The following is a 25091-nucleotide window of genomic DNA, read 5'->3' as shown; positions in this document are numbered from 1 at the left end:
AGGACATATGTTATAGTCCCATGCTTGAAATGCACTCCAAATGGCTCCCTTGGGCTGGCTCCTTCTGAGGGAGTCCCTAAGCCTAGAGCTAGCCCTGCTATTAGGCAAAATACAGCTATAGCCCCAGACAGCACGTTCTGGAAGGCAGGGAGTGGCGGGAGGTTGGACTGACTCATCATTAGGTCTAAATGGGATCTGTGTTAGATTTTGACCCTGTCTGCACCAGCTCAGGACAACCCAGAATATCCTGCATCTGGAAATGCCCCAAACCACTCCTACTCAAAGCCTTCCATTCTGGTGCTGGGTGACTGACCATACATGCATCTTACTGAGCTGTCTGATATGTCCACTGCTGTGGGTCAGTTCTCTCTGAGGTCAGAATTAGGAGCCGGTGACAGTCACTTGGGTGGACACCTTTTCCTTACTTCAGATCAGGGGCAGACATGCCAGACAGCTCACCTGGCATCAAAATAGAGGTCTTTGAATCTTCTGGAAGATCCAAAGCAACTGGTACATTTTGAAAATCTGGGACAAAAGCCAGTTCTGGTGCTGAGTGGGTTGGCTGAAGTCCAGTCAGTTCACACCATGACTGGGCTTTGGTTTATGGGCCACCTGGTCTCCCTACTAAAGGGTCTCTGGGTCCAAAATTTGCAGCAGGTTCCACTCCAGCAAGACTCAACATCTGCAGCAGCTTTAGTTCTGCACACAACTTGGCACTGCAGGGCCTTCTCTTAAGGATGCCTCTGCAGGGTTTCTGCTTTTAACATTTAGATTTCCTTTGCAGTTCCTCCTTTGCCAGTAGTGTTTTTGATTTCATAGAGCAGAATGCAAGAGAAAAGAACCAGCAAAATGTAACATGGACTGAAGGAAGAGAGTGTTGAACTGGAACGTTTATACTTTTGGTAATCTGTATTTTATAGTGATACATGCCAATGGAAATTACACTTTTGGTGAAACTGCAGGAGACTTCAGGAGACATTTAAAAGGTCACAGACAATATCAAGATAAAGAAAATGCTGGGCTTTGACTCCTACTATTAGGAGCATAAAAACCAGATGAAAGCTCGGGTAGGTTTATTAGGATCAAAAGGATGATTTAAAGTCACAATTTTGAACACTCCATTTTGCAGCCATTTGATAATATTGGATGAATTACTGATGTATGGAATTGCTTTTCTAACCCAGTTGAAGGCAAGTAGGAAAATTACAATCTAATGAAACTATTAATGAAAAACAACAGTGGTGAAACAGAGTCAGACTTCAGCCCCCAACTATTCAAATGACAGTAGTCAGGTTGCAATCCTAAACATATTTATTCCAAAATCCCATGGAACTAGAAAGGTTTTATACAAAAACATTCATCAGAAGGAGAGGTTTGTCAACAGACTCCGCTGGAAAGTACTGGAAGGATGTTAATGTTTGTTTTTTGTACTGTTACATAATATCTGATGTCTTGTTCACACATGGAGGCCACATCACTTACTGTCCCAAAGTGGTGGATATGTATGTGTGAGCCAGTCCTTAGCTCACTCCATTTGTATTTAATTCATAATAGAAGGGAATGTATTACAAGTTAAACTGAGCTCTCTCCTCTCAAGCAAGGAATCTCAAGGCAGAAATTGAGGTTTATGGATGGTTTTGATTCTCAAATATCATGTTTTTAAAATCTTCTTTGTCAACAAGGCTTCCATGCTGCTGCACTATAAATAAAAATCTAAATGTGAGGATAGGGTACACTTTTATTTCAGAGTTAGGAGGGTTCATCTTTGTGGAGTAACTAGAATCTATGGTCAGCAAACCTCAGCCGGGTACATTTATTACAACCGTGGCAAGGTCCTGAAGCTAGATGTGAATCAGCAAATTAGAACATGTGCATGCTTCACTGAAGTATGAAGAAATACATTCAGTGAGTGGTATTGTGTAGCCTGCAGATGTAAGGAACGTTAATGCTTCCAGTTCTTCCACTTTTCTTTCTGGATTGCTCTGTAACTTTCTCTTTTGGGTTGCTGCTATGAGTTTGACTGGAATATGGTGGCAGGTATCACAGCTTCCAAGAAGAACAGTCCTTAACTGAAATCGGATAGTCTTGTCTCAATGCTTGTCATTTAATACTGAATCCTGGCAAAGGACCACTTTCTTTGCAAATGTCTTCAGGGGGTGGCAAGTGGTAGAGGAGCTGCCCATTACATTATATGAAACATGTGTGACTGTGGAAGGGATGGAAATGCTCTGAGGCAGCATCTGCACTACAGAATTAATGCAATTTGACACTACTTTAGCTGGCTCAATGCTATGGAACTCTGGAATTGTAAGTTTGTGAGATATTTTGCTTTCTCAGAGAGGTTTAGTGACACAACAAACTATTAGTTTCAAGATTCCAAAGGATGGAGCCATGGCAAAGCAGTGTCAAACTGCATTAAGTCTGCAGTATGGCAGCAGCCCCAATTAGATTCGTTATTCTTCATGTGAGGAGGATGGAAATGGAGGCAGATGTGATGGGGCTAGCATGTTTCTCTTCTTCATGTGCTTTCACAATGAATGCATGTAGCTTCTGTGTTTATTTTATGAGATGAAAAGGTCTTCTTTACTAATGAAAGTCAGAGGATCTCTGTCTCACAGTTGGACCTCTCACACCACTCTGTCCTATGAAAGACTGATTGCCTGCGTCTACAGTACAATAGAGACATTGGTAGCAAATCCAGAGATGCATGGATGGGGTGAAGTTATATTATGTTTTTATGTTGTTGCACCAAGCAACCCACCTAGGTTGATATCAGATACTTATCACTCTCCAAAATTAGCCTCAATCAGCATCCTGCTACTCTTATATGCAGATGCTGCTGCTCTCCTCTCTTTTACAAGAATCCGACTAAGACGCCTGTTAAGAGTACTGTATTTATGAGGTATTGTGAAATCCACCTAGGAATCTTTTGAAGCCTGAGGAAACATTCTTCCCCCACAGCTCCTTCCACTGATGTAAAGGAATGAAGAAAACAGTGTTCTGAATCCTTATGTCAACAGAGGTGGCATCTAATGGGTCTAGAATAGATACTGATGTTTAGTCCACCTAAGTTCAGTGGGACCATCTCCCAAATATGTGCATGTAGGATTGCAAACTAAATGCTTATCCTTTAGGACAGAGATGACAATGGAGTAGCCCTTGTTGAACTCCTAACTCCCAGCAGCCTTTTCTATTACAATCTAGGGAAAGGAACCCTGGGAGCAGCAGTTCAGTAACATCTGGGTGGCTGCACAATTCCCATTGTGTATTAGAACAAGACAGTGGAACAGAAGATGAAATGAATGCGACAAAGAGAAAACACCTCGCTGCCTGAAATATTTATTTTGCTGCATGAAGGGCTTTCCCCCAATAGTATTAATTTAGTCCCTTGTTCAAGAATTAAAGTAGATGTACTGCTGAGAAGGCTCTCTAGTTCTAAAACCTCTTGAGACAAAGTGATGGTTGAATGACAGATGGATTATACAGTCTTTTTCAGTGGTGCAGAATGCTGAAGTAGCAGGCCAAAGGGAATCAGAAACCAAAGTAGTGGATTTGGCTATATCTAAAATGCAGGCACTTAAAATATATCCCAAAAGTCATTTGTGTCTTCATAATCTAAACTGATTATGCTAAAGCCATGACTTCCAGTGCAATAAATAAGAGTTCCCAGAAAGGGAGAGGTGGGGTGCATTTGTTTCAGTCATAAATGTGTGTAAGAACAGAGAACTGGACAAGTTGCTCCATCCCCACATGATGTTCCCATGTTTTTCTCTCTCTCCCTCTCTGGGCCTGTGTTGGGTACTTGTGGTTTCCCCTTCCAAGCAACAGTTCTCCAGATCTCTTGAAAGGTGCTGTGGGGTGTCTTCTGGATGTCAAGAGGTTCAGAGAGCTTCCATTGGAAAGGAGAAGCTTAAGGACCTCCAACTGCAAGTGGAGCATTGTGCACACAACACATTGGGTACTTGCCAACGTTTGTGAATTCAGTGACAGAATCCTTCATCGCTCCAGAGAGGGGCCCTCCCATGGTGTTCAGAACAACCATTCCAGCTGGATGCTTCCAGGGAAAGAGAAAGGCATGGAAAGGTTTTAGCTAGATCAGTCTCTCCATGGGGGGCGGTTGTACCATGTCCCACATTTCAACTCGGGATCCTTCTTTCTCCTGGCGGCTGGGGCTGTAAGTCCCTTGGGTAGCCCGTTTATTAGCTGTTATGATGGAAACTGCACCTACCAGAAGGAAGATCAGTAACAAGGCCAGTGTTACTGAGCCGATGGAGGTGAAGATGTTGGAGGCCAGGTCAGCTGTCGTCTGGACAGATGGAAAGAAAGCACAATATGAGTGGCATTGCAGAAGAAAAGGAACATGCATGAGAGCCACCATGAAAAGAAACTCTTTAATAACACTGTATTGTATACTTAAAGGGAGAGCAACCCCCCTGCCCCTTTAAAAAAGGGAAAATAAGGGACTAAATGTCATTTTCATTGTTATGGTATACAGTTTAATATATTTACTGAGGAATGAACTGATTGTTTCACTATGGAAACAAATATTCACATTGTTAGGAGGACATATAATTTTATGTTTTGCATGATGGAAAATTTATATTTTTAAATAAAAAATCTTCCAAATGGCAAGACAAGAGAGAGAGAGAGAGAGAGAGAGAGAGAGATGTTCTTTAATGTGTGCATGTGCCTTCAAGATGCCTGTTGACTTATGGCAACCCTATGGATTCCATAGGGTTTTCTTAGGCAAGGAATACCCAGAAGTGGTTTTGCCAGTCTTAATAGTCAATCCCTAAAGATTGTTACTGATGTTAATTTTTATTAACATTAAGGTCTGTTTAGTATTGAGATAATGTTTGTCATAAGGCAATTTACATTTTGAAAGTGGTTATTATATGTGATGATTCAAGCAAATTCAAATATCCCATCCCACCGCCAGGTGCTATATATGTGTAGGTTTCCCTATTCACTTCAGTTGAATGACTTGTCTAGCAAATACATGCCTAATGTGGTTAAACGACTCCAGCTTTGTCCAATGGAAAAATAATCATTTGATTTCTCCTTCCCTCCCATGTTTTCCTTCTTCCCTCCCCTCTTGGAAAATGAAAACTATGGAAGGTAAATGGAGATATTATTTTCTTAAGTATAAATGATTTATAAAACACAAGGAAGTTTTCACAGATTGAATGAACTTATTATTATGGTGCATGGCCAGCACCAGTTTTCAGAGATTCATCACTGATAAAACCAGTAAAGTCATGGCTCCCATGTAATGTCAATTAGCAATGGAGGAAAACTAAAATATTGAAGGACAGAGAAAGTATTTTAATATGATCTTTCTCTAGACCCATATGTATCAGAAACCATGGAAATGACAAGAAATACCATGAGAAAATATAGTCATTGTAGACAGCATCAGCCTGGGAGGATTTTGATAGTCAGGCCAGATTTTGCTTTGGATTTTTTGATTTGAATTACTAGTGACAATTGAATCGTCAGAGATGGAACATGCGCTTGGGGCAGAACTTTCAAATCCCAAATGTTTCAAAACAAAAGAACCCAAGAGGTCAAACCCTCAAAAACCACTTCCTGAATATCAAGAAACCAAACATGGCTACCTGCATAAAAGGATCTTATGACATAGATTCCTACAGATATCTTTTGAATAAAACCTCAGTATTATTTGGCTTTAACATCTATAGGAATTATCCATACCTTAACATTATCATAGAGTGATGAGAGAAACATTCAGCACATCTTGAAGGTGGAGATAATACTGTGTATGTGTGTGGTTTTTGTGTATTCATGTAAACCAAAGTTGCTGGTTTTTTGCTCAGGGTATCTCTTTAGGGAATTCATGATAAACAGAGACTATGTTTTCCTTCCATTTACAGTTGCTCTCTGTCTGAGAAGAAGTGGGGAAATGCTATCTGTAGTAACTGATACATGTTCCAGGTAACAGTCTCAGCTAAGGATAGAATAAACCAGAGCTTGGAAAAAGCTTGCTTTGAAAAACAAAAGAATTCTTCCTGTGACTCACTGCTCACTTTTTGGAGAAAGAAAACTCTTGGGACAGATTAAAAAGTGTTGTTGTTGTTGTTATTGTCAAAATGCCATTAGAACTACCTAGTAATTTTAAAAATAATGACTGCATTACTCAAAACACCATTAAAGTAGCTTTGCTCTTGTTATGTTACTTTTGAAATGTAACTTCATTACACCCTTGTTATCAAAGTTGACTAAACAGAGGCTGTTGTACTTTGGCCAGCTCATGAGCAATGTCACTCATAGGAAAAGATGATAATGCTTGGTAAAGTGGAAGGAGGTAGAAAGAAGGAGGTGGACTGATTCAATCAAGGAAGCCATGGCCCTGAGTTAGGAAGACCTGAGCGGGACAGTTGGTGCCCGGAGTCTTTGCTGTCTTTCATTCAAAGGGTTGCCATAGGTTAAAGTTGACTTGACAGCAAACCAATTCCCTCCCCGGCCCCCCAAAAACTAGCTACAGGTTATTACATTACTTTTGATGGGTTACTTCCAAGCGCTGGCATAAACCATGACACATGTAGTTCCTCGTTATTTTCTTAACCATTTGATAAAACTAGTCTTACTTCTATTCTATGAGAGATGAATTGGTGCTGAGTGGAAAACACTGATCCATAACCATGTATGGCAATCCTACTGGGTGTGGAGGAGCCACATCTCACAGCACTGAAGAGCTAGGATTTTTTATTAGCAGGGACAATGGTTTTAGTTGCCTTCCCTATCGCTATGGGTTTAGCCACAGTCTTCATAGGAACCAGATGGGGTGGTTTTCTAAGAGCAATATATAGTTGTCATATATCTTGGTTGTATTTTGGAGTGGCCTTGTCATTAATTCCCCTACAAGGGACTTGGTACTGACAAAGCTGCTATAACTGGTCGGGTCACTTCGGGTCACATTGTGACCGTCCTAAGAGGATGCAAGCTGCCTAAGGACTGGAGTGCAGCTTTGGTGCAGCTTCTGGCCTCCTAAAGTGTGTATGTCATTTGAACAACATCCCTCCAAAGTGACCTGAAGCAGCTTTATTTTGGCTTGTCTGTTCAGGCCCAGTTTATAAGCATCTGGAAGATTGTGGGTTCCTTACCCCTGGCCTTGGGGGGTCCATTTTGTATAGAATAAATATGGTACTTTGAACAACCTCAAAAGAAGCAAAAGTTACTTTTAAAACAACAACTGAAAGTAATATTGGGAATGGCTGTGATAGTCTCATTAAAAGCATTTTTAAAAAGGCGCAGAGTGTTGAAAAAATAGCAGGCAGTAACACAGAAGTGAGTAAAGTGTGAATACTGCAGCTTTTGGATTCCATCCCGTTGTAGCCCAACAATATCTTGAGGGCTTCTTGATTCCCACTCCCACTTCCCTATGTAATACACAGGTGGTTAACTGCATTTTGCTTGGTGAGTGGTAAACTGACTTTCACACAACTCATAGAACATATTGCTGTGGGATCACTGCCAAAAAACCAAACCAAAACTTCTCCCAAATACATACATAGGAATGTTTCAGATGTTAGATTGTTCTAGTTGCTCCTGCTACAACATTTGGATTTAAAGGTCATTCTAGTAAAATGTTAACTCCTAGAAATGGAGGATTTGGCTTCTTTGACTATGGTCTATGTTTTCATGGAGAAGGACTTATGGCAACAGATGTCTTTCCTCTAAAATATAGCCTACTGCATCTGGTATTCTTTGGCAGTCTCTCATCCAAGTACTTACCAGAGTTGACCCTGGTTAGCTTCCAAGACCAGAAAGGATTGGGTGCCTTTAGGGTATTTAGAGTATTTATACTGATGTTTCCCTCAATAGTATAAGCCACCAAAACGCTTCTGGCCTCTATCTGGAGATGAAGCATCTCTACTGTGACATAGGAAGGAAAATGATAATACAAGCATAATGAAGAGGTCACCTTCTGGCCCTGCCCTTTCAGATTGTGCCACAGGCAGCCAGATAGTAAAATTCCTCACTTGGATTGCAGAGCTCTCATTTCACCTGCAGACTCCAAATATGTGAGTAATTTTATCAATGGGAGCCTGGTGTTCATGACAAGGCATGTGATAACTGTAGAAACATTCAGTCATTGGAGACAACAGCAATGCTGAGGCACCAGATGGCAAGCAGTATGGGTTCAAGTCCAACACACCTCACATTACAGGAAGCACTCAGAGAGGTCTTTGGATCCATCCAGACCCCTGAACCAGTTTAAAAGAATGGAAATATAGGCACGGTACAGACCGCCAGGAAGAGGCAGCCGGGAGCTGCCTCTCGTTGCTGTGCAGCGTTACCACAGCAACCAAATTGCGCGGTACCGCTAGGCCGCAACAAAGGAGCACGCAGAAGTGGCCCGATACAGATGGGCCTGACGCAGCATGCTGGTGCCATGCTAGGGTTACGGGACTGTGCAGCAACCACACGGGCCCTGATCCTAGCACGTACGGAGTGCGCGATAATGGCAGCATTATGACGTCATGGCTGCACCACATTCAAACGGCATGGCAGGGGTGTCATGTGTTCTCGCCACCCCAGGCCACTTATGGCGGCCTAACTGTGGCGCAAGAAGGAGCTCAGAAATGGAGCTCCTTCTGGCCCGTGCCTCATTCCCGCAGCCACCAAATGGCTGTGGGAACGGCACGAGGGAGAAAGGGGCCGAGTGGTCCCTTTCTCCTCTGGCTGTGGCTGTCAGGGTGTCCTGGTGCATGAAGCCCCAAGGACACTCCTTTTCCAGGCCACGGGGAAGCGCATTTTGCCATTTCTCTGTGGCCTGGAAAAGCGCTGGGTTGGAGCCACAGGGACTGCCAGTAAGGCTGCCCTGCCTCCAACCCAGCAAGAAAAGGGGCGGCTGTGGACCACCCCTTTTCCACAGTCTGTACTGTGCCAGTGATTTCTTTTTTGCGGTGTGGCTGCACTGCCACAAAGCACCAGAGGCGGAGCGATGGTGTCGCAGCCACGCAGCACTGTTTGGACACTGCGCAGTTGCAATGTCATAGTTGTGCATGCCGTCTGGATGGTGCTGCACAGCTGTGACACCCTTGTCATGTACTAGGGTTGCAGGGCGTGTGGATGCCCCGCCCCGAGGCAACCTTAGCACATCACCATGACGCTTTATTTGTGGGTCTTTGACTCCATATTTCCATCATTATTGGGTCTCTCCTTGCCATTAATAAGAGTTCACTCAGAAGGGAAATACTGATTGGTAGAGTTGCTACCACCTCAAGCAAAGGTGAATTTTGTAGGAAATATAAAGGGCTTTCAGAATTCTTTTCCAACATTGAATAGGGGACTTTGTGCATCCCTAAATGTTTACAAAACATATACAAAACATACAAAAAAATAAATAAAAGGAAACCAACAGTTGTGAGATAAAATCCTTCAGGAATGGGTCCCCATTGGGGCGGGGGTCTCCATGTATACATCTAAGCTCATTTAACAACAATACTCCATGAATTAGAAATCCCATCATTTTTTACTGAAACCTAAGGATATTGTGTGTGGTGCTGCCCTCCTTGGGAACTGGCACCAACACAAATGTGATATGAATAAATAAAACATTTGCAATATTTTTCACTAGATTTCACTGGATTTTTGTTTGTATTTATTGTTCTTCTTCTTTTTCATCATCATCATTTGACTATTTGGATCTGAACATACTTCTTCAGGCTTATATCCTTCCGAGATCGCTAAAATGAGTACCCAGATTGTTGGGGGCAATTAGATTACACTTTGTAAACTGCTTAGGGAGTGCTTAAGTGCACTGATAATCGGTATAGAAATTTACTTGCTATTGCTATTGCTGTTGCTTTTCCATATGGAGGACAATGGAGGAAAATGCACAACACAGAACTTTGGAGTTGGCCTTGTGTATGATTTTCATCTAAAAGCATTCTTAACCTTTCCCCAGCTGACAAAGCCAGGGTATTGATAGTATCAGGGACAGGTTCTAGAAAATAAATGAGTGTTCCTGGGAAATCAGACAGCTCCTGGCCTCTGCCTCATTCCTGCAGCCACCAAATGGCTGTGGGAACGGTGCGAGGGAGAAAGGACAGAAGGTTTTTTGAAAAGCTTTTGTCATAAACAGCAATAGTTACTGTATTTGGATTTTACTAGTTAATTGACCAGTTTTGAGAATCCCAGTGACAGTTTAACCTTTATGAAATAGGTAAAGGGTGTGTCCAATAATACTCCCTCCATCCTCTTGACAGTAGGGTATTTTAATGGCAGCTAATATTTCCTTCTTAGCCTTTGGTTCCTTCAAAATGTGGATGAGAGTTTTATAGGTTTATTGACTACATACACTTATTCTTTCTATTGCATGTAATTGTTCTGTGAACATTTTGGGGCAGGCCCAGAGGCCTCTCTTTGGTCCAAACCCAAGATCAGGTTCATTGATTTGATAAATCTAGTCTTACGGAGGAAATGTGCTGCATACTTTCAGGGTTTCTTTTTCCTCTCGCCCCCTCCCCAACTGCCTGTGTAGTGTATGCTCCCCAGTGAATCCTCCTTTCTAATGTAAATAAAGCTTAGAAGATCCCCACCGGCTCCTCCTGGTGCCTGAGCTTCCTATTCCAGGGGGAAAGTTGTGTGAAGGCGGGGGAGACAGGAGGATGAAACCCGAGGGACTTGATTTCAGTTAAAATATTCCAAGACATTGAAATGATGTGTTCCCCTCCATCTCATTAGCTATAATTGCCCTCAAACCAAGGGAGCCCTGTTTCTTTTAACTAGCAGTGTGTGCTTTCAATTTTTTTTCCAGAGGAGGTTCCACACCCGCTTTGCACTTTCTTTTGATGTCCCCTTGTGGGTTTTGTTTTATACCAGGTGAAAACATTGGCTCTGCACAAAGACAAACAGGAGCTTTCAGCAAGAGGAACAGTGAGCTTTCCGAATTACATATCAAAACAAGTAAATGTCCCAAAATTTAAGATGAAGCCCACAGCGTTTGTGATCTTGGCTGCTTGGAATGGAGCCACAATATTTAAAATGGCAAATGTTCATCCTCTTTGCCATGTTAATGACTTACTGAAAATGTGGTGGACTAGATTTGTGCTGAAAAGAGGAGATTCTGTTCAAGGGAGCTAGAAAATAAATCAACAAGCGTTTGTTGTTTTGAGTCTGGTGCCTCCTATACCTTTCTATCAACAACTTGATCAATGTGCCCATATTTTGAATGCTGTTGTAATAATTCAGAAGAATTAATCTATTTTTTTTAGAATTTTACTAATCAGTATTTTCACCAAGTACTTCGCATTAGTTGCAATATGGTATGACTCAGCATAGTGTACTAGGTCTGAATGGGCACCTACACTAGGCTGAGCTTTATATCACCACCTAGGGTTATTAAACCATGTCTGCAGTCATCCCAAATGACCATTCTATGCTTTGTGGTAAGCAGACAGGATTGCAGAAGCATCTGACTACACACTTATGCATAGCCAGATGCAAAATGATTACAGCAGGAATGAGACCACTCAGCTCTGATCGTATCATTTCATATCTGTCAACTGGAACATAACCAGACTCTTCTGTGATTCTACCTGCTTGCCATGAAGCAAGCAATACTGACCTCCATTTCATACTCCAAAAAGAATACGTGCCTGTGAAATGGAAACTTACCAGCCATTATTTTCACTTATCTCAAGGACACGGTACATGGTTACCTCTTTCACTACACAGTTATAGTGTGATGATTCCACATTAATTGCTATCCTATGGAATTTGAGGATCTGCATTTTAAGGGAGGGGTATTTGGAATTCTCAGCCAGGGAGCTTGAGTCCCTTCCCAGACTACATATCCCAGGATGTTGCCATGACAGTTAAAGTGAAATCAGAGTGCTATACTTGTGCAGTGTGAAAGGGCCCCAGATGCTTTTGGACTATAATTCCCAATCATCTCTCAATATTGGTTCCTGCTGACTGAGAGTGATGATGGTTGCAGTCCAACAATATCTGGAGGGTCACATGTTTCTTCCTCAGTATTTGAAGCATTGACTAACAGTTACTTTTAGAGGCTTCGGATAAGCTGAAATGTGAATTGATGCCTTACTGGTTGAACCAATATTACACATTAAACAACACTATTAGTGATTCCTCATGCATGCAGTAGAAAAGGACTTGAGAATTTGGCTTAGTAAAGCCAAAGTGAAGTGGTTTCCCCTTCCTGTCTAGACATAACTATAGCAAACAACTACTATGAAAAATGAAATCAAAGCTAAAGCAGCTCTGCTTAAGGAGGAGTCATATGAAAGCTACAGTCAATACTCCATATCCATGGATTCTACATCAATGGATTAAACCAATCATGTGTGTGTGTGTGTGTGTGTGTGTGTGTGTATGCATATATATATATATATATATATATATATATATATATATATTGCCATTTTATATGAAGATCACCATGTTACTATGCTGTTGTGCATAATGGGATTTGAACATCCACAGATTTTGGTATCCATGGGGGGAGGACACTTGGAACCAAATCCTGGGGGATACCAAGGGTCTTACTGTATATGTTAGGTAACATCCCTGAACTTTTCCCCAAAATATTTTCTTGGTGATATAACACCATACCCAGTAAAGGGTGTGTATGTTCTCATGTATTTTAGAATTTTAGTCAGAAAATTTTCCCCAAAAGCCTGAATCGATGTACCCATGGGTTCATGTAAGTGCTGTACTTTAACTCATAATAAAGGAACCATCCCCTGGTGAAAGGCAAGAGAGTGATCTGTCCTGGAAGCACTGACCCCCCACTCTATTTTCTCACCCATCCGGCCTTTATTATGAGCACAAGCAGTTATGCCTGCTGAAATTTTAGGAACCCTGGTGGCACGGTAGTTAAATGCTGAAATTGCAGCCACAACATTGTAAGTTCAATCCTGGAGGGCTCCAAGGTCTACTCAGCTTTCCATCCTTTCATAGGTCAGTAAAATGTGTACCCAGCTTTTTGGGGGAAATTGGCTTACACATTGTAAACCACTTAGGAAGAACTAATTCAGTGATAAGCGGTATAGAAATATACTTGCTGTTGCTATTGTTTTCCTTTGTTTCATCCTTTACATCCTTTGTTACATGCTGTAAGTTTTACCTTTGACTTATCCCCTAGTCATATCAAAATCCAAAATTTTGGGCCCAAAACTTGCCCTTGACTTATATGGGAGGTTGACTTATAGTTGAATAATACGGTAATTCAAAATGAGTGTGGCAATTTATATGGTGTGATAGTACAGTGGACCCTTGTTATACGCTGGGCTTTGGTTCCAAGGCATAGCAAAAGGGTCTCCCTTATAAAAAAAATGGAAAATTAAGATTTGACATTTGAAATTTATACTTTTTTTGAACATTTTCAAACCATATACAGTAGTCCCTCGGGTTACGAAATTAATTCGTTCCGCCGCTCCGTTCGTAACCCGAGTAATTTCGCAACCCGAAAAGGCTAGCGGCTAGCGCTGGAAAGCCGCTAGCCGCGCTTTGCGGTTTGAATTTCGCGCCGAAAAAAAATTCGTAACCCGAAAAAAATATCGTAACCCGGAACAGTTTTTTCCTATCTAACTTTTTCGTATCCCGGAAATTTCGTAACGCGATCAATTCGTATCCCGGGGCACCACTGTATGCTTGAATCCATGTATAAGAAGGGACGACTGTATGTTTAAATGGTGTGATAGTAGGAGGGGAGGGGAGAATCTGAACCAATGAATGCCTCCAGTTCAGATCCATGACTCAGTGGTATAACCAGGCCTTCTTTTAAGCTGTGCATACCATGCTGTTTCAATTATACATTAAGATTGGTGAGGGAGAGAGGTGTCTTTCCTGTACTGCAATTGAAGTAGAAACTAACAGAATATTTGCTGGGTGAAAATTGCTCAGCCACATGAGCAACACTAAATGTGCAGGCTGATTGCTGAGAACCCAGTCAACATGCAAGACACGCATCTGAAGGGATGGTGACATCTGGACAATTAATATCTGGTCTTGATTCCCACCCTGCAGTCAACATTCACACATCATCTGAAAAGCATCCCATCCCCACAATATATGGTTTGATTGGTAAAGCAATTCTACTTCCCTTGACTAGAGCAGCTCAAAGAACAGCTTCTGGAATGGGGTTCCAAGGTTGGCCCAGGTGAGGAGAAAACTACAGAGGCCCTCTTCTGGCATTTTAAATCTTCCATAGAACAACATATGGAGAAAAAAGTAGGAATGAGCCTGCGGACTAGCTTTGCTCCTTCCATTCTCAGTCTTACTGCCATCTCATTTTCATTATAAATACCCAAAGTGATGAGACAGAGGGTTTTGGTACATTGTGTGAACAGCTTCTACAGAGAATAGAGGGGCTCAACAGATGGGCAGAAAGGGGTGCCCTGGAAGCAGGCTGCGGCAACCACATGGTGCAGCCTGCGCACAGCAGAAAAAGAAGCCCGGAAAAGGGCTTCTTTTTGTGCCACAGAACGTGCACCACTGGCACACTTGTGCACCATGATGATGCCCCTTATGCACCATGCCATTTGGGTGCTGCACATGGAAGATGTCGTCATTGTGTACCCTGTGTAAATAACAGTGTGCCAAGATGGCACTTGCAGCGCATGGTAGGGATCGGGAGTGTGTGGACACTCCGCTCTCCCGGGCCCTACCTTTGGCCTCAGGCCGACGCAAGGCACCAGTCTGTACTGGGCCAGAGTCTCCTTTCTTCAGCCTCCTGAATATGATGAGGTAGAAGAGAACAGATGAAGGAGAGGCAGGTTCATTTGTCTGTTTTCACCATTTCCTCTCCCATGATTTTATAAGGAAAGTTTAAAAAACACAAAGAGACTCATTACTTCACAGAAAGACTCCTTGGCCTGAAAACTGAGGTATAATAGTTAGGGTCTGGTTACCCATTACAAACTCATGGGATTGCCTCCTCCCATATAATTCACCTCATACACTCAGGTCCTCTGGGGACATTTTCTTCAACCAGCCAGAAGTAGACTAGCAAGTGTCACCCAGAGAATATTTTCATCAGTCACCCCTAGACTGTGGAATGACCTGCCAGGAGAGATTTGACAGCTAAACATACTGTCTGAATTTAAAAGATTATTAAAGAGCTATCTCTTCTGGCAGGCCTACTCAGTTGATGTTAAACTATGAATTTTAAATTGGTATATTTTAATTTTATGTTGGATGCTATTAACATGTGTTGATGTGTTTTAATGTAATGTGTTTAAATGGTTTTGTGTATTTTAATCTATGTTGTACCCTGCCTTGAGGACACGCAGAAAATAATAATAATAATAATAATAATAATAATAATAATAATAATAAGTTGTTTTATACCAATTGAACTTTATCACTTCTCCCACATGTACCAGAGAAATCTCTGCCTGCCCCCCCTTTTGTAAGTACGCCTGGTACAATTTTATTCTTGTTTTTAACCTTCTCAGAGATAGCTATTACATTTTTGTCAGGATGAGTTGCTGAAACTGTCATTCTTCAGGTCCTCCTCACTGCCCTCAGGTGTTTTTTTTTAAAGGCAGATGATTTTAAATGGAGAAGGGGATGTGTCTTATCTCTCATGCACCTCCATTTAGCAATTACAGGGAGACCATGTTGTGCCTTCCGTATCACTTGCTGAGGTGCATTTTGACCTAATTTTCAAAATATATCTTTAAGTATACTTTTAAAGCTCACATACCGTCTTGGCTACTTACATTTAGTTAAAATAAAACACTGCATTATGCAGCAAGTCATGAAGACTCTTCAGCAATGAGGGCAGGGAAAAGGGACCAAGCAATGATTCAGTACAACAAACATCCCCACCTATTCATTGCTACTTCTCAAGTACTCTAGGGGCATGTCTACACTGCAGAATGAATGCAGTTTGACACTGCTTTAACTGCCATGGATCTGTACTGATGCCACAACAAACTACAAATCCCAGGATTTCTTTGGATAGAGCCATGACAGTTAAAGTGGTTAGAAACTGCATTAATTCTACAGTGTGGCAGCAGCCTAGACTGTATAAGGTGAGAGTTTACAGAACTAACACAGATCACTAGCACTCTCTGATATTAAGTTCCTTGCAGTACTACATTTTCCTTGGAAGTGATGTTGGGAAATTCTGTTTGTCTGCATTATATATTCCTTTTAAAAAAGTTAAATTATATCTACATGACACAGTTATGGCAGACAGATACCATTTCAATTGCCTTGCCTTGATTCCACAGAATGTTAAGTTTTCTCATTTTCCCATTTCTAATTTTTAACTGCATACATTTGGCCCTCGTGGGCATATTTCTTTTTACTGAAGGGCTGCATCCAAAATTTGACAAAGTGCAAAAATGGAAGGAATGTTACATTCTTGTTACCTAGGAGTAAATATCATGAAACCCAATGAAGCTTACTTCTAACTAGTGACACATGAATCAGTCATGCATGAGAAGAAGGCTGTGACTGCTGTGATTCTTTCCTGCCCATCTAAACATAAAATGTATGTGCAATTTCCCATTTAATTTATTAGACCCTGTTTCTTAACTGCTTATTCAGATTATAAATGCTGCTACGTGAGTTTAAATGGCAGAAACTCTTACAAGTTAGCATAACCAGATCCGCAAAACCAGCAGTGACTCCCATGTCAGATGGGTGGTGGATCTACTCCAGGTTTTAATTCTATTGAGGAACTGTATTTCTAAATAGATCCAGCACTTTTAAAGTGCTATCAGTGCCTGGGATGGATTTACTCGCCCTCTGACATGGGACCCACTTGGGTTTACTCCTGCTGACAAGGCTATAGGTCCTCCTGTTCCTTACAGGCTCTTGTGATCCTCTCATCTGTTTCTGTGGGCTTGAAAATCTAGAAAAGGAGGGATTGCTGCAAGGGAAGGAGACAGGAATCGGTAAACATTATCTTTTCCACTTCTGACCACCAACTAAATCTCAGCCTTGCCCATGAATAGAAGAGTTACTTTGATTTATGATTGCCTAGTTAGGAACCAAACCTATGCCTTTTTTAATGCTTATTTTCAAAAGTTAACTATTTCAGTCAATGTGTCAAAACACCAGCTTCAGAATGCAGCTTGAGCTATTTTATCTGAGTAAAATGTTGCATGGTGTGAGAAAGGAAACATGCAATGAAGACCATGGCTTCATTCAGATGTCACAATAAAGCATGATCTATCTCAAGAGAAAGAGCCTCAACTCAAAACGAATGCATGGATTTTGAAACCTTACTGTGCACACTTCCCCCCCCCCCCCCGGTGTGTATAGAGGAGCTTTGTGTAGAGGAATGTCTAGTAGCGCATTGTGTAGATCTGTTTGTCAATTTGTGATTAAAGTATTGACTCCATTGTTTATTGCAACCCCCCTCCACACACACACACACACACACACACACACACACTTTCTTCATAAATGTCAGGGAAAGAACTTGGGATTTTAAAAAAAAACCTGAGTATGAGAGAAAGTAAAGCTGGTAGATTCACCCATCCTCAGGCAGAGGTCTTTGAGCATGTGGCTTTGCGAAAAAAGCTTAGCCTTGAAATCCTATGTATTCATATATGTTTGTAGTGCTAAATCACCTATTTTCTGACTGGCTTCTTCTCTTTAACAGCTACAAGGCAGGCAGCCACAACATGATCCTCTCTGTTCTGGGAATAAGTGGACTTGTTGACTTGGGGCTGGAGCAGATGGTTCAGAATTATATTTTGTTCATTTCTGATAAAAAGAAAAACACGGATTTCCTCTATCCATGTGCTCTAATTTTCTTACATAAGCTGTCCCTTGCATTTAATTTAAACTTAAAAAAACAAACACACTTCAGATGCCTCTGCCAGTGGTAACATAAGATGTTAAAGGTTTAAGACCGAACATCCCAAATGGTAAATCCATCTAATCTAGACCTATTCTGTCCATTGTAGCTGTCTGGTAGAGGTCTTTCCCATGTCTTGCTATGTGAGCCTCAGAAATCCCAGGAACAGACCAAGGATGCCAAGGATGTGATCTGCTGATAGACTCTTGCATGTGTGTGAGCCTTCAAGTTGTCTGCTGACTTATGACAACCCCATGAATGTCACAGTTTTTTTTTTAGGCAAGAAATACTCAGGTAGTCATTTTGAAGCCTCTTTATGCCGAACCTTTCAGTTCCTCCAAATCCAGAAGTGATCTGCGCTGAGGGTGCCTATTATTTCTCAAGCTAGTCCTGCTACCCAAGAACTTTTTAACTAGACACAAGCTTATGGTTGTGGTGGAATTTGAATCCAGAACCTTCTAAATACAAAGCATATACTCTGCCATTGAGCTGTGAGGCACTTCATAAGCAGAGATGGTATACTGAACTGGTTCTTTTGGTGCCTAAATAAATACTACATTCAGGTTGGAGTTGCTAGCATGGCACTGTTGTGAATGTTGTCGTTGTTTCTTCAAGTTGTTTCTGACTGATGGTGACCCTGTCACAGGGTTTTCTTGGCATGATGTGCTCAGAGGAGGTTCGCTGTTGTCCTTCTCTTAGGCTGAGAGAGTATGACTTGCCCAAAGATACCCAAAAGGCAATTTGAACTCTGATCTCTCATAGCTTAGTTCAACACTCAGACCACAAAACATGCTGGCTCTCATTTTTAAGCTAAAGCAAAAGAAGATATAGATATGGATATTCTTTCTGCTTATTCTTCAAGCCATCTTACTGACAGATTTGCTTCCTCTACTTTTTCTCTTTTGTGGGTCCTTATTTTTAAAAAGGAGAAAGTTCAGGGATCCCTATAGGATGAAGAATGAAAGACAAGCCTAAATGATGGAGGGAGCGGATGAGCAAATGGAAGGAAAAGTAGTTATTCAGTCCTTGACACCTTTTTAGTCAATATGATAATTACTCAGGAATAACTGCATAAGGATGACTATGCAAATGCGGAATAAATTATTCATGAACCTGCAGGCATTTATTATCGTAATTTAAGTGTCATTAGGACATGCTCCTATAACTAACACTTCCCATTAATGAATATATTAAGTAATCTCTGAAAGGCAAATTCAGTGAGAATCTTAGACTCCTGTGCCAATTTTTTATATATAAAAAAAGTCCTGAATTCAATGTGGCCATTAACTGCTGTGTTCATTCATATCTTCTGTCATCATAATGATTGCTGGAGGTATGTAGCAATGCAGATAAGATTTTCCATCAAGGCGCCAAAAGGGATGAAATAATACTAATGAGCAGACCTTGGCAAAGGATCCCATTCTGTTTGGTGCCCATTCAGTTAGTGACTGCCCTACTAGAAAAAAGGAAGAGAAAGGGTAGCCTGATTACTTTCTTAAGCTCTTCCAATGACTATCCTTGTATGCTGCAATTTCACATCAGGCTTGTTTGTTTGCTTTCATGATTACCTACATATACTGATGGTAAGGAAGCTAATTAAATCCTCATAGTAACTGGATCAGTGCTGTCTAATAGAAATGGGAACTTGTAAGACACCTGCTTGCCCTACTGTGTGGTGTGGAGCTTCACTCTTCTTTTTTGGAGCCCAGTGGCTGAATTGCCCCTGGCAAGGACACCCAGGTGGCACACCAAAACTTAGTGTGGCCATTGCCCCAAAGCTGGCAAAGCCATTAATGGAACACTCCCTGTCATCCCCACCTATCTTCCCTTTCACACATATATTCTGTATATACTCATGTATAAGTCTAGCAATTTAAGTCAAAAAAATTAACCCAAAAAACCTGGGTTGACCTATTCACAGACCACTGTAATTACTGTACTTTAACTCTTATCAAAATAGAAAACCATTCCCCTTCTCTAAATGGAGTGGTGAAAGGTGAGAACTTTGTTCATCCTGAGGGAACCTAAAAGAAGCACAGAGCCCTTCTACTCTCTGCTGCAGCTCAGCTTCTGTCCTTTTCTATTCCTTGGACAGATTAATTGTGCTGTTCTTTGGCATCATTCTTTTACTTTGTCCTTTACATAATTTGTTACGTGTCCCTAAGTTTTACCCTTGACTTATCAATGGGTCATATCAAAATCCATAATTGTGGCCCCAAATCTGTCTTCAGCTTATACGTCAAACATACTGGAGTTGACTGCCAATCCTAACCTCCAGCTCCAGCTAAGCAGGGACCCCCAACCTCCATCTGCGGTCCAACTTTATTTCACATTTTTGTGGCTCTTCTCCTGTAATTATATAGCACAAAATTATAGCACTATGCAGCCACTGCATCCTTTGGAATCATGGAGTTTGTAGCTTGGTCGTGTATTGGAGCACTCTGGCTGAGAACTCTAAGTACCCGATCCTAAACTGCAAATGACATGGTGTAATGGTTTGACTTTTAAACTTACTCACTAGCACTTGAGAAAAAAGTGCTCTGCCATGCAGTGGCCTCACTAGGGTTGGCGTCACCCGGTACGGTAACTCATGGTGTCATCCCTCCTCCATTGACCTCCTCTCATTTCACACCATGTAGAATCCTTAGTAATGCTTTTTTTTGGTACTAATGTTACTCGTAAATCATAATTCCCATTTACCTCTGAATGCAATTCTAATAGTTCTGACATAAACAACTAGCAAAATTAAAATGATATCTTCAAATTACAATATCATATGCACAACCTAAATGTATTTACATATACACAGTGAAGATTTGGTTAAAATGTGATGATGTTAAAGACAATTAAAAAAAATAATTTCAAAAATTTCAATTTCTTTTAAAAATTAAAATTTTGAAATTTTAATTTTAAAAAGTTCTGGGATGACTCCTTTCTCCTCCCACTAAGCATTTCCCTCCACTCCCACCAACTTGTAAAGCATTTTAAAGGGAAGCAGATGAATGCCACAGCCTGTTTCTGCCAAAATGTAGGTGTTTGAGGAGCAGTGCTGTCACCCCCCCTTTTAGCATGTCACCCAGTGCAGTCCACAGTCCCCACACACCCCCAATGATGCCATTGCTGCCATGGAAACCCACATGACCATGGACAAGTCATGCTCTCTCAGCCTAAGAGGAAGGTAAATCCTTTCTAAATAAATCTTCTTAAAAATGTTATGATAGAGTCACCATAATTCAGAGTCAACTTGAAGTTGCATAAGAACAACATGACCATAAATCCCAGAATTCCATAAGATGGGATCATGGCTGTGTTAAAGTGGAATCACAGTGTTATAATTGTGAAAGGGCTGTCTTTTCCTATTTAGAGCTATTCACAGATGTTTTGGACTCTACCACACAATCAAGAGTGTTATCTGTAAATGTAGCAGAACCACAGGACTGACAACCTTCGAGGCTGACATTAACATGAGTAATATTAGTTGTGATGTGTGTTGGTGTGTGTCAGTAATGGTGAACTGCTGGTAACTGGGTAGACCTCCATATTTTAAAAATAAAATGCCTCCTTTTCTTGTCTCTAGGAGATTCTGTTCACACAGTTTTATCATTAGCTTATTGCTAATTAGCTTACTTGCTGTTCACCGCTGATCTTTGGAATAGCGGTATATAAATAAAACAAATTATTATTATTATTATTATATGTCAGCAATTGTAGTGGTAGAGAAATGAAAGTTGGGAGGCTCAGGATTTTGATAGGGAGAAAATAAGGTTCCTTCCTATGTGAATTGCACAGCCATTCAGGCCATTACATGGCAGTGGGCCTCTACTGCTGGCCGCACCTCTGGTGATAGGTGCACTGCTGTACAAATACTGGCATGTGGGTATCTTTAATCAAGAAGCTTACATACCAGCTGCTCATATAGAGGCTTCATCTCTGCAGACAGACCTGTTCAAATGTATGGATACCTCTTTTTGTGATTCAGACATGGGGGATATATTGATTTGCCCACAGTGTTGGCTCTATCATTAGACAGCATAAATTATAGCCTGAATGCTATTGACTATTCCATCTAATGTAAATTGTTGAACAATGAATCAGCACTCAGGTAAATTTAATTGATTCAGTGAATCTACATTAGTTATGAACACCCAAAGGACTCAGACCAATGTAGGATGGATTTTTGCTAAAATGCAAAGTAATATGTCCTGCTTGGCTGGCTTAGAGTTCTTTGTACCTTGAGAGGGCATAGATGGGGAGATTTTTCTGCTCTGTCTCAGCTACTCTGCCTTACTTGGTAAAATGTCTTAGGACAGCCTGACATTCCTACTACCCATAAATAGAAGTTTAGTATTTACAAGCACAGTATTTTCTGATTCCCAAGAGACCAGTCTTTTAGCCATATAGAAGAGTTCTCAAACTATGGGTTTTCCTCCCCTTCAAACTACACACTTCTTGTGGATGCAGGGGCCACGGTGTATATGTGGGGGTCCTCTTTCTGTGAATGTTCAGTTTTAGGGGAAAGACAGGGTACAACTAAAAATAATAAGGCTGAGGTTGGAGAGGGTTCCTTTTACTGGGGCTTTTCTTTTGTTGGTGGTTCCTTGTGGGTTTATGCAGCAGTGATGGTGAACAGTAGCAGTTGTGGTTAGAACAGCACCAGACAATTGTATCTAGCTGTGCCTTTCAATCTCCCAACAAACCTTGAAAGTGGCTTACTGGTGGGAAAGACACAGCTAGCTACCACATCTTGGAATGCAAATCTAGAAAATGTTTTGAAAAGTGGGACCAGTAGTGGAGCCCAGGAAGGTTTCTGGGGCCCTCAGCAGCTGTTCACTGATGCTAAGCTCCATTCCAGTGGAGAAAGCAGTGTATATTCTTTTGCATGACTCTGTTCCTTTTCCCTTGAAATGGCTGGGAACAAATGTACACAAGGACTTACAGTGTACCATCACTGCCTTTGTTTAGCTGGCTTGGGTTAAGGATGGCGAAATTGTTTTCCCGTTTATTACAAACCTGTGCAATTCCTATTATTGTGATATTGTTGCTGACTCAGAAAAATAATGTGAGTAGGGGGGCATGTTCCATGTATTCATTCTCTTTTCAGGATTGAGGGAGGAGGGAAGGAATGAGGAAGAGAGAGAAATTAAAATTTAAGCAAAGAAATCCCGAGCGATTTTTTGTTTTGTTTTGTTTTGCTCTGATGACATTTGGTGAAATCAAAATAGCAGGTACCAAATGCATTCTGGAATTAGAAATGAAGGCTTTCTGTCCTCAGGGAGGGTGGATGATATTCTCTTTAGTGGAAGATGCTAGTCTCAGGAGATGGTTAAGCAATCACACACCTCAGGGTTTGAGTGGAACACAGTGTGGAAGGGCTACACTTCAGCTTTTGAGGTAGTGCATATCTGAAGTGTGTAAAACATTCATAAATCATGACACACTGAAAGCAAATGAGAACACACAGGCATGAGCACAAACAGACACAAATGAAAAAAGGAGGTATAAGGTGACAAAGGCAGACAATTTATTGTACTTATAGAGACAGGAAAGCTAAGTACATGCAAATGCTTACAATGTAATTGATGACTATGGATGTACAAAAAGAAGGACAAACAAGGATTTCAGAAGTTCTTTATGTCAGGACAAAGGAACATTTCCCATGATTGCAGTGAGACAATGGTATTGGCAACAGGTGTGTGATGCAATAAGACTAGAATTTTGCTTTTTCGGTATACTTTGGTGATCATATAAGCTGCATGTACAACAACATCAGCCTCCTGGCTCCAAAGACGTATTTTGAAGTGGAAGATCCTGATATAGTCCCTGTCTATGCTCCATGGTTTTTTTTGTTTGGTCTATTTTTTTTTTTTATCTCATGAAATAGCAGCAGAGTTTGCAAGGAAATATCTTTCAGATCACTTCTTCTGGACTCTGTGGCTTCTCATACTAACCTAAAATCTATCCTATTTGTGTAGCTTCTTTTATGGTAGTTAGCTCTCATCCATTTTTCTCATCTTTTCCATTTAAAAAGGGGGACTCACCCATACAAATCCCTGTTATGTATGGCAATCATTTCTGATTTCCTTTGTAACTCATTAACAGTAGCATCATTCCTATTATGTGAGAGAACAGTCCTTCTAAGGTAGGTGGGTGTTACATACACATGGTGGCTAAGTGAATAGCTTTAAATCAGGCATGTGCGTGAAAGAAAACTATTCTTATCCTGGCACAAATACATCAGGGTGTGGGTGATGTTTGGTCCTGAAGTCACCTGGTTGTATTGGGTAGAAAGTTGAATAATATAAATTAGATCATTAATCAGAATTATAAACCTGAAGTAATTCCATCTCTTTCTTTTTCTCTTACTCTCCCACTTTTTCTGCCTCTGCACCAACAAAGAACTTAGTCCCTATTGCCCCCATCTTCTGGTGGGCGAGGCTGCAGTCGTAACACACTGCTACAACAGAGCATGTCACCAGAAATATATATATTAATAAATAAATAAAATTATTGACCACGCAAGGCATGTTGAAAAACTTGGCTTATGAGCTTGTAAATATTGAAGAGGATATCAGCCAATATTTCTGTGCAAGAATATTATTTTCCGTGCAGAAAATGATGTCCCTTGCATTTAAAAAAAAGACCAAAACCAACAAACAAATTTTGCACAGAATCAGTCCTGAACTGCAAACAGACTTTTAAAGACTATTTTTCATAGTGGAAATAAAATTGTTAAAATTATTCATCATTTCCTTTAAGAATAAATTGAGCTAATAATTCCATACCTAATGTAGGATGGCCAACTATAGAGTGACACAAGGCTCCTGTACATTGGGGTGTTCTATACAAGAGGGAATCTTGATAGGTGAACACCCACATATCAGTGCATGTGATACATTTGAAGAAGACAAATAATTTGTATATATATTTCATATGCACAGATGTGTAGGTGGTGGTGGAGAGGATAATATGGGCCTTCTTCAAGTCACAGACAAGGTTTCAGGATAGCTAGGAGAAAATGAACTAACCACCTTCTTTTAAAGGCCAAGGTACCCTGTTATTATTGCATCTCCTCATTCCAATAGAAGAGATGAATATAGCGTACAAATCAAACTAGTGCAAAGAAGAAGAAGAATTAAAATGGATGAGAACCAAGATCTTGAATGTCTGCTTTGGGAAGATTTTGCTTCATTCTTTCAGTACAAAATCTCAGTTTGATCAACAAAGAAGAAATCTACTTCATAGACTTTGTACTTAACACCACCTACACTATTTGAAAAAT

General features: G+C 40.9%; 1 protein-coding gene across 1 annotated transcript in view; it reads right to left on the bottom strand.

Moving 5' to 3' along the window:
• Nucleotides 1-3006: 3006 nt before the first annotated feature.
• Nucleotides 3007-25091, bottom strand: part of CRB1 (crumbs cell polarity complex component 1) — a 138156-nt gene continuing 116071 nt past the window's right edge. The window contains exon 12 of the mRNA XM_042461259.1: nucleotides 3007-4306. Within this exon, the coding sequence (XP_042317193.1) occupies nucleotides 4091-4306 (216 nt within the window). The 3' untranslated portion in view covers nucleotides 3007-4090. The remainder of the gene's footprint in view (nucleotides 4307-25091) is intronic.

The sequence above is a fragment of the Sceloporus undulatus genome, chromosome 4 (assembly GCF_019175285.1).
Source record: "Sceloporus undulatus isolate JIND9_A2432 ecotype Alabama chromosome 4, SceUnd_v1.1, whole genome shotgun sequence".
NCBI classification, from domain to species: Eukaryota; Metazoa; Chordata; class Lepidosauria; order Squamata; family Phrynosomatidae; genus Sceloporus; species Sceloporus undulatus.
The sequence above is the reverse complement of the archived record's forward strand: the minus strand, read 5'-3'. Positions and strand labels throughout refer to the sequence as shown.